Genomic DNA, 10,778 nt, shown 5'->3' with positions numbered 1-10,778 from the left:
AATTGGAAGATAGAAGTCAAGTTCTCGGGAAACAAGTACGTTGTGACCGATGATTTGGGGAACAAGTATGAGATCCGTACTGCTGGAGCACCACCCATCGTGGAAGAAGACGTGGAAATGGGTGAAGAAGAGGAGGAAGCTGAACCCTCCGGTGCACAAAGGCCGAGGCAACGATATATGCGGCCACATAGGGAAATTAACGCAGAGGTGGCAGGTTTTGTGACCAGGAGGCGGGTGCCCTCCTATAAAAATTTTGATCGGGGGCAACAGGAGATATATGACAATGTCTCCGCGTGTATCGGTGAAGGACGGGAATACAGTCAAAGAAGAGAAGCTTGGGAAGGGTCGCATGGATCCGCAATGCAAGAATATTGGGCGGCTCAAGAAGCCCAACGTGAAAGAATGAACAAGTTTATAGAAGAACAAGAACTGTTCCAAGCCATGCAAAGATCACACATGGAACAGTTGGCAAAGATGCAGGAGGATGAGGCAGCCCGAAGACGGGCATGGGAAGAAGCAGAGGCAGCGCGTCGACAGGAAGAAGAACAATTGAACCGACGTCGGTGGAGTGCCCTGTACGTCTCTCAACAAATGGCGATGAATAACGCTAAAGTGCTGCATGATCAGGAGCGGCACCATAGAGACTACCAAGCCGGCCTCCCCTACGCCGAGCACTCGGGGTGGACAAATTACTCCGATCTTCCCCATCCACAAGGCCCATCCGACCCGACTCCACATTGGCCCGAAGCGGTAGGGTCTAGCTTCATCCCGATCCCGTACCAACCATCGCCTCAAGGGGAGCAAAGTCCCTTAGATAACTATAGGGAGATGTTCGAGGCCCTTACTGGTTATCCATACCAACCCAACCCGCCAATGGATCCGAACGAGCGATATCAGTGGTAGAGGCGAGGTATGTTTTTTGTTGTTGTTGTTGTATATTTTTAGATTATTTTCGTTCTTCTCATTTTGATTATTTAAATTATCGCCTAGTTAAATGAACTTTGTGGGTGTGTTCCCTATATAACCCTCACGAGACCTACTCGTCCTCCCGAGCTATCGGGAGGTTTAAAGGGCTTGCGTGCATATGCTAAATGCCGTCGTGATTCCTACGAAAGTGAGTTAGGTTTGTTGTTGTTGTAAAATATTTCCACATAAAATCAAAGTAAAATAATGCATGACTTGGTAATATGTTCATAAAAAAGGGTAGAACTAAGTGACTAACAAATTTTGATGGTTGTGAGAAGCATGCTTCTACACAAGGATTAGAATTTGTAGGTATGATGGGTTCACGAGACAACCATTTTTTATGAAGAGACGAAGGATATGAGCGTCAAGCGATGAAAATCAGGTGCATGTGTTTCTTTTTGCTTTGATTGTTAGTTAGGAATAAGTGGATTGTAATTTGTATTTTAATTTCCGGGGTGAAAAGTTGGGAAGGTTAATCGTGTCACATCCCTTGTGCATTACTAAAACTCTAGTTCTTACACATTGAGGACAATGTTTACCTCAAGTGTGGGGATGGGGGAGTAGTAAAAATTTTCGATTTTGACCCGTTCATTTAAACACTACGCATTGAGGACAATGTTTACCTCAAGTGCGGGGATGGGGGAAAATTTCAAAAATTTTTCAAAAATGTCTTGTTTTCAAAGCAATCTCAAAAGCACAAGTAACCAAGTCAACGAGGGATGTCACAACCCATTTGGTCTTTTGTCATGGTCAAGTTCAAATTAATAAGCATAGCGGGTATTTATTGGGTGGTTATTTGGGAATAATTCGCCTAAGGAACTAGCAATTTATGCATATCACATATCATACCCTTATACGTGAGGTTTGAGCCACTTATATATCATAGATTTACATTTACATGTTTCTTTGTTTGAGTGGACCATTAGTCGCGTATTGTAGAACTTGCAACTTTTGATACGTTTGAGACTATAGACCAAATACAAGCACGAGAATGATTAAGGCATTAGGTAAACCTTTTTCTCTTAAAACCATTTTTCTATCCTTACCCGAACAAATTCCTTAGTCGCCCATTTTGAGCCTAAACCTTTCGTTTGACCACCCTATAGCCCATAAACCTTAAACCTTTTCGTTTAAACCCGTGTGATGAAAATTCGATTGTAGGAGCTTAAGTTTGTATAGTTGTTATGATTCGTAAAAAAAATGTGAAAAAGAATTGAAAATTGTTGAAGAAAAACAAAAAAAAGAAGTGTTCGTAGTTGTCGAATAAAAGGGTGAAAGATCATTGCCCATAGTTGATGTTTATAGTTACTTTCATCTTAGATAGTCTTTTGTAATAAAAAGTCGAATTTTCATCACTTTAGCCACTTTAAAAATATCCTATTTCCTACCCTTCGCCTAGCCCCGTTACAACCCGTCAAAGACCTTTTGACTTGTGCTTAGTATTTGTGTTCGATAGTGGAGAATGATTGAGTTGCAAGCTTATGCGGGTACGTGTTCTAATCGGTTTTGAGCGGTTAATTGTTGAAATGCTAATACATTATACATATTAGCAAATTTTAAGCCGAGTGGAGAGCACATTGTGAGGGATATGCATGAGTTATTAGTTTTACGGGCGAGTTAATCTTGGATAACCATTAGTATATGTGATTATTCACTTAACCGGTAAATATGTGAAATTTGTAAAGAGTTTGAACTTTTGTATGACAATAGACCTTAACTTCTGTCTCGGGAATGGGATGTGCATTTGTTGTTCGACCCACGTGAAAGTGAAAAACAGATTTGCTTGAGGGCAAGCAAAAGACAAGTGTGGGGATGTGATACGTGGTTGTAAACCGGTGCTTGTTATTGTTTAACTTAACGTTTTTACGTAAGTTTTAGTTTCGAATAGCCTACTTTTAATCAAGAATGTGTTTTGCAGGTTTGATGAAGTTTAAAGAGCTTTTCGGGAACTTTACGGGTCACCGGATCGAAAACTGGAGCATCGGAACGCATTACGGATCAAACGGGAGCGAAACAAGCAAAATCTGAAAATGAAGTTTCGAGAACCCGTCGCCGACGGGTCCCAAGCCGTCGGCGACGCCCTCCAGATAAGCCCGTAGGCACATGTTTCGCGTAACCAGTCAATTAGGTCGTCGGCCAAAGAAGGGTTTTAGGGAACCCGTCGGCGACGGGGTCAGGCCCGTCGGCGACGGGTGATGGTTTTTCGAAACGCGAATTTTGATGAATTGGGGGTCAAGCTCGAATTTTATTGGTTCTCACTCATGGATTTCGGGAGTTACAATTCTCTTGAGTTTGAATAATCATTTTGGGAGCCATTACACACCATCTCTTACACTCTCAATCACCAACCATTCCATCATCCATCATCTACACAACCGAATCACCATCAAATCCCCAATTCCTCCATTAAACCCTAGTTCTCCATCCTTCATTCACACTCACCATTCTCACCCACAAACCCCAATCATCCATCATTTCTTCATCCAATCAAGCTTCAAAGATGAATCCTTCCGCGTTCCAAACATCCGGTGATCAAGCTTCTTCAACCATGAGCGGCTAATCATCTCGGTTTCACCCCGGTGTAGGTAGTTGTTAATTCTAGGGTTTTGAATTGTTCTTGTTTTGACTTAGTGACAATTTGTATTTGGTTTTTGAAACTCTTGACAATAGTATTACATTTGTTACGAATTCGTGAATTGTCGAGCGATGTTAAAAGTTATGACTTCGCGAAACAGTGATATGTAATTGTACATTGTCATTGTTAGGATTTACTTGTGTTGATTACAAAGTGTCTTTTTGTCCGTTCTTCGGGGCATTGATAGTTAGTAGCACCTAAGTCACGGTACACTAAATCCGTTAATCAAATGCATTTGAGTTGAAACTAGAACTTGTAGAAATCCTAGGTTGATAATTACCGAAACCGGGTGTGATTCCCTTTTAATATTATTGTTTTCATATCCAGAAACTTTTGCAATCGTTACGTAGTAGTTGTTAATTAAGCAATTCAATTTCAGTAATCAAATTTCACATCTTTCAGTTAAACGAAAACTCAAAAATACTTTAGCAAGCTTCATAAATTGTGACAATTGTTTATAATTCATTCGAATCCATACACAAACCACATACTCTTCGTGGATCGACCCCTTACTACCACTAACACTTGTTAAGGGTAATTTGGGCTTATAAATATTATCTTTGACCGGAGCGCGACACTCCGATCACATCCCCACCACTGCTACCACCATCGCACTACCGCCACCTCCAAAAACCCACCACATACTCTCACAATCTGCAAATTGTTTTAAAACAGGCACCTTGAGCAGATGGTTAGAGTGCGTGCTGTGTAACCAGTCGATTTCTAGAAGACAATTTTGCACAGTTAAACTCTTAAATATTAATATAAAAATAATTCTATCATCCTCAAATCTATTATAATACAGTATAGAACAACAACAAGCAAGAAGAAGAAGAGAAAAATGGGGGGAGATACTTACATGGCTACTGTTCTTCTTCATCCTCATAGCTCTCCTTGTTGTCATCATTTATCAGGTTCATATTCTATAAAAACTTTACCCTTTTTTAATTGCAATCACATACTCTTGACAATCTGCAAATTGTGATATGTATTTCGTTAACTCTTACCAACTCTTGTTCTTATGAACGCTTAACATAACTATTAATTAATCAAGCCCTTAGATCTAGTTCATTTTTCAAACATGGGAATTAGGGTTCTTGGTGGATTGAATTATGCATCTACAATTTGTTGTTAATAATTATTAACAAAATCAGTCACCGGATTTCATATCTTCTGTCGTCGGAACAGAGAACACGTCGGAGACTCCGAGCTGGACGAGGCGGCGAGCGAGGTGGCGGCCTAGTGTGGCCTCGCCGGAGTTGAAGGGGACGGCCGACGCCGTTGTGGCTGTTGTCGGTGCCGAATTTCTTTTTCCGGTGGAATAAGTTCTTTAGTAACATGAATGTGATGGTTGAAAGTTGAATTTGTGAAAGATGAATTTGATGAATTAGAACTATTGAAAGGATTTGGATCAGATCTGGGAATATATAAGAGAGAGAGAGTGAGATAAATTTTTTATTTTTTTTAATTATAAGAGTATTTTGGTCATTTAACAATACTTAACAAAAAAATTCTAACAGTGTTAGAAATTTGGACTCAAATGGTTAAAGAAAATGCTTATGGGGACTCAGATCGTTAAACTTTTTGCTTTTGGACTCAAGTGGTTAAAACGCATAAAACACAGGGACTCAAAAAGTAATTTACCCAAATAAAAATGAAAAATGTTAAAAAAGAAAAGTGTTGGGATGAATATGTGAAATGTTCATAGTTAAGTGGTCCATTTTATTTTATAAATAAAAATAAAAATATAAATATGAGCAGAGAGATAGATCACTTTATTTGCAAGCAAGGCTCCACTTCCAGTCGATTTCAATCCATCATTCTCTCTCATTCAAATCGGTGACGGCGATAAAACTGGTAAATTCTTTCACTTGATCATCATCATCATCCTTTCTGTGTTTCGATCTGATTTATTATGATTTCGTTTCGCCTCTTTTCTACTTTCTAGGGTTTCATCCTCGTTTCCGATTCCAAAATACAACTCTTAGTTGCTTGTTCAATTACTTTACGATGTGCTTGCTACTCGGATTGCTTTTTGTTGTTATAATTGCTCCGTTTACTTGAATCATGCATGAGTAGGTTTAACTTGCCTGTGATTGTTGTGAGAGTCTGAATCAGCAGTTATGGAACCCTAGCTCTTTGAATCAGAGTTTTTTTTAGTTTTTTTTGTTGGAATATGTTGTGTATGTCGATCTGTTTTTTTTATTTAAATTGTGTTTTCCAGATCATGAAGTTGTTTCTGATACTTTGTGGTGTTATCTTTGTGCAGTCAGTGTTATGGAATTTTGAGTGTTGCTTGATGTTAAATGTCTTTTTAGCACCAGATAGGTATTTATATAAACTCATAAGTCAGAAGAAGAGTTTTTTTTTTTTTTTTTTTTGAACCTAAGTAGTTAATGCGGTAAAATATCGGATATCGGTTATCGCGGTAGGATATCGGTAATTTTAATATCATGCTAAATTTATATATATAGCAATTTAACACTAACAATTCAATATGCTCTCCTACCATTAACAAATTAACCTTTTGCAACTTGCAAAACATTAACAATTGTAGTAAGTAGGAACTTGCTAAGACTTAAAACACTAACATTTAACAATAACAACTAACAATTAAGACTTAAAACACTAATAGCAACAATAAGAAAAAAGACAGATAGTAAAACTAAGAAGAAAGGTACTGATATCGGGAAAATCGATGATATATTGGTCAAATCTCGGTCCAATATCGGTCAATATCGCTGATATTATCGGTACCGATATCTCAGCAGGGGACCGATAACCGATATATCACTGATATATCGGGATATTAACTACATAGTTTTGAACATCTAGTGCATTTCAGAACAAGCAAATCACTTCTCAGACCGATTAATACTCTCACAGTATACTCTGCTACAAAAGATGACTCTTTGAATCGCTACCTTTAATATTTCTCCTGAGTTCTGATATTCCACTTTAATTTGACGAACCTACCCCACCTTTACTTGTTTGTCTTTTAATCCGATTCAACCGACTGGCTCTCTACCTCATATAAATGTTGAACTATAGTTAATCAGTGAATTTCACCGTAACCTTCAATCTTTTAGTAAAATCTCATGATGTAAGACTTGCACAAGTACAACTACATCACTTTGACCAATATCACTATCCAAAAGTTCACTGTAATATAATCCATATTGCTTTAAGCCTGTAACATGCTTAGACAAAGCTTCATTACTTTCGCTTGTGAAACTGCAGCAACTCTCTCTTTAGTTTGACACATTTCTAGTGTAGACTGCCATCAATGCCCACCACAGTAGAGATATCTAACAAGTAACAACTTATTTCTTAAAGAAATTAGACATTCTCTTCATACTCATAGTTGTCAATAGTGATCGTAGCGATCGCTATAGCGCGCTACATAGCGTATACGTCTAGTGTCGCTATTAGGGTTGTAGCGATTGATGGCAAGAATAGCGACACTTTATTTTTATTTTTGGTTTTTTTAATGTAAATAGCAAATGTAAATAGCAATTAAATATAGCTATAAAATAGCTGGATTTTAGGTTTTTGTTAAATATACATGTATAATAGCATATATACCAAGGTATTTTGATATAATATATTATTATAATTTTTTTTAAATTCTAGTGTATCGCTATATATAAAATAGACGCTCACTATTCGCTATGTAACATATAGGTATCTTATCGCTATTTGTCGCCATTCGCCATTAACAACTATGTTCATACTTCACATTACATCCTTTATTTGACCTCGCAACTGTTCGCAAAGTATCTAAGCTTTATTCCATTAAAGTTAACTCCATCTATAAACACACACCAATCTACAAGGCATACTGGTTGTATCCTACCCTGAAAAAAAGGATTCAAATTATTTCTAGGGGTGTTCACTATCCGGTTCGGCCGGTTTTGACGGAATTTCAGGGCTGAACCGAGATATGTTCGGTCTTTTTCAAATTTGAACTGAACCAGCCAAATGGTTCTGTTTGGGCCGTTACCATTGGATCTGTAAAAGCTTAGTGAAATGGTTGGTTTAAAGAATGATCAAACCTTTTACCTTTTGACTATTAAAGCGTTTACGAAAGAAAAAAAACTGAAAAAAAACTTAATAGCATGAAATCGCTTAAATTAATAATATATACATGTTATATTAAAAAATACGTATATGTGTTGTAATTGTTTTGGTTTCTATGTCAGAAAAGTATTAATTTATGTTTATTATAAATATATATATATATATAAGATAAAAATTACTACTTTTTATCATTATTTTGGCTGCTTTGGTTTTTCAGCCAGTTGGAATTGTAAACCGAACCGTGAAAACCAAAACCGTAAACCGAATCGGTTCACTCTAAAACTTGGTCGGGTAAGAGAAGGAATTGGAATTTATATTATTTCCATTTAAATCTTTTATTTAATGAAATTTAGAATTAAAAAAAATCTTAGAAATATTTGTTACTTATAAAAAGAAAACCCTAGATGCTATGTACGCTCTCTTCCATCTCCTTCATTGTTACGAGATCATCATCGTTTTTTTCTACCTGTGAGCTCCTCCATCGCTGTAGCTAGACGTAGAGAACCCCTTTTTGTTGGTGAGTCTTGCTTATTGATTCTTCGATTCTTGGTTATTTGCTAGTTTCTTGAATCTAGACCGTAATTTCCATGTTTGATAGTTGAAATTCGTTAAGAGTTAGCGTTGATTGTTCGATGATTTTGGATTTTGTAGCTCGTACGTTTCTCCAGGGTTCGTTTTGCCTTATTGTTTCACGTACTAAATCATCGGTTATACTATGCGAATCTATGATTATTTAAGATTATATTGTATCTTCTGTGGTGATCAATGTTTGTAGATTTGCTTCTCTGTTAGCCTTTTGTTAATTATATTCCCAATTTTGGATTCTAGGTTTTTCTTTGCTTTCCTTTTGTGTTTCATATGCAATGCAATGATTCAATGGGCCATGAGGCCGGGATGGATGTATGAATTCACAGATGATTGTAAGATTTTATCCACAATATAATCAGACAAACGCATAATCGATTTGGGTTTTTTTTTGAATTTTAGTTGGGCACTTATTTCACTGGTCACTAAATTGTTGTGGATTTTGTGGAGATGTGTTTATGAATCCATATCATTCCATAGATAACTTATACAGATCTACAGAGAAGGCGACAGACGTTGAAAGCCTCAAAAGTTTTGACCTGAATCGAGGACATTTTTATTTAGTTTTAGTTTTGACAACAGACGTTGAAAGCCTCAAAAGTTCTAGTTTAAAAATTATAACTTTGACAACAGTTTTGATTCAGTCAAAATGACCCAATCTTTGTTTATAATATAACAAACAAATAATGTCTTATAAAAACAAAAGATAGTATCATAAAATATGTATACCGCCAATGTCAAAACCATGATGAACAGAAACTCTCGTGTGGCTTCCAAATTTATGTATTCAAACATAAATGAACCTGTGATTTGGAAACTGAATGAAAGATTGTACCTTTTAGCATTTTCTAAACCAGCCTGTCCTGACCCGTTACTCCAGCGGACCCGCCCCGTCTTGCCCATTTTTCCAGGTATAGTTAAGCTAAAAGATTTAATTCCAAAGGGAAACGGGTCAAGTGGGTTGAAAAGGTCAGAAGTAATCTGAAGTTAGAATTTTTTTTTCAAAACCTTTTGCTTGATGAGAGTTATAAACTTAAGTGATTTGTAAATATTAATGTAGGGTAGAAGATGATTGGGAAACCAGCAACTGCGCTTCTGTATTCTTTACTTAAAGATGGTGAGAAACGTCCCATTGAAGAGATCATAACCGATTTCTCCACAAAGATCCCCCGCTCTCAGCATCTTTACATCTGCTCTGCACTTGTCGTTCTCTTGGAAGACCCGCCAAAGTTTCTGAAACCCACCGAGCGTTTGGTTGCATTTGCTTTACTTCACCATGCATATTCATCCCCACAGTCATCCACCAATCCATACCTTTCCTTGCTTATAAACGCCGCAGCTGATGAAAAAACCGAAAATTCTGAAAAGTCGTTCATCCTTCATCTGCTAGGTGGGACCAAAGAGGTATTGAAGTTATCGGCAGCAGATTACGTTAACAAATTTGATCCTTCATCGCAGAATTTCCCATCGCTCGACCAGCTACAGAAACAGTACCTTGGCAAAACTCAGCCAGACCCGTCTAACAGCTTTTTCAAAGACGCTGCAATAAAAAATGTTATACCTGACCCTGATGTCCCGCGTGGGTGTGACGTTAATTCTCCCGAGTTTGACCTCCAGCCTGGAGTTAAACCCAAGATTGGGTCCGGTGACCGAGAAGAAACGGTAACAGGTGTGCTACAGTCGTCATCGTTGGAAGGATTGTATCCTCATTGGACTAGACCGCGTCCACCTAGACTTCCGGTTCTAGAAGGAGAACTGGTATGGGTTAACCCTGACAACACTCATGAACCACTTTGGGATTTGGGGATGTGTGCCGATACGAGCCGTGGTGCAGCGGTTCGTGATCTAATTGTGAAAGCATTGAAAGGCCCGCTTGCTCCAAGTCAACAAGAACAAGTTTTACTTGAGTTAACATCCGACCCGAAACTCGTGTATCACTGTGGGTTAACTCCAAGAAAACTACCTGAATTAGTGGAGAACAATCCCTTGATTGCAGTTGAAGTTTTGATCAAACTAATGAATTCACCCGAAATCGCTGAGTACTTTACCGTTCTCGTGAACATGGACATGAGTCTCCACTCGATGGAAGTTGTGAACCGGTTAACCACTGCGGTTGAGTTACCAACCGAGTTTGTGCATATGTACATAACCAACTGTATATCGTCGTGTGAGAATATCAAGGATAAGTACATGCAGAACCGGTTGGTGAGGCTTGTGTGTGTTTTCTTGCAGAGTTTGATCAGAAACAAGATTATTAACGTTCAAGACCTGTTCATTGAAGTTCAGGCGTTCTGCATCGAGTTTTCAAGAATTCGTGAAGCGGCAGGTTTGTTTAGGCTTCTTAAAACCTTAGAATGAATGATGTTTTTTGTTCTCTAGTTGGGATTTCGTTTTCGTATTTCTGCATAAAGCTTTGTACTGGGAAGTTGGATACTTTGGGAATGGGATTGGATGCTGTTATCTTGTTCCGGAATCTTTAAAGTAGTAAACTAGTATTTTTAGATGAGTTGGA

At 37.9% G+C, this 10,778-nt stretch overlaps 1 protein-coding gene across 4 annotated transcripts; it reads left to right on the top strand.

The window, feature by feature from the left end:
- Positions 1-5,353: 5,353 nt before the first annotated feature.
- Positions 5,354-10,778, top strand: LOC110898524 (CCR4-NOT transcription complex subunit 11). 4 transcript variants are annotated; one of them, XM_035974636.1, is made up of 3 exons: positions 5,354-5,458; positions 5,871-5,929; positions 9,327-10,778. In XM_035974636.1, the coding sequence occupies exon 3, from the start codon at positions 9,335-9,337 to the stop codon at positions 10,622-10,624; it is 1,290 nt and encodes a 429-aa protein (XP_035830529.1). In that variant the 5' UTR covers positions 5,354-5,458; positions 5,871-5,929; positions 9,327-9,334; the 3' UTR covers positions 10,625-10,778. The 4 variants fall into 4 exon arrangements, with proteins under 4 accessions (XP_035830529.1, XP_022001008.1, XP_022001009.1 ...); XM_022145316.2 differs by lacking the exon at positions 5,871-5,929 and having other exon boundaries at positions 5,355-5,458; XM_022145317.2 differs by lacking the exons at positions 5,354-5,458; positions 5,871-5,929 and adding an exon at positions 8,580-8,601.

This window comes from Helianthus annuus, chromosome 6 (assembly GCF_002127325.2).
Source record: "Helianthus annuus cultivar XRQ/B chromosome 6, HanXRQr2.0-SUNRISE, whole genome shotgun sequence".
NCBI lineage: Eukaryota > Viridiplantae > Streptophyta > Magnoliopsida > Asterales > Asteraceae > Helianthus > Helianthus annuus.
Note: the sequence above shows the minus strand (reverse complement) of the source record. Positions and strands in the feature narration are given on the sequence as shown.

What these genes read in the sequence shown, in the direction of transcription:
- LOC110898524 (XM_035974636.1), top strand. Translation starts at nt 9,335, where the DNA reads ATGATTGGGAAACCAGCAACTGCGCTTCTGTATTCTTTACTTAAAGAT.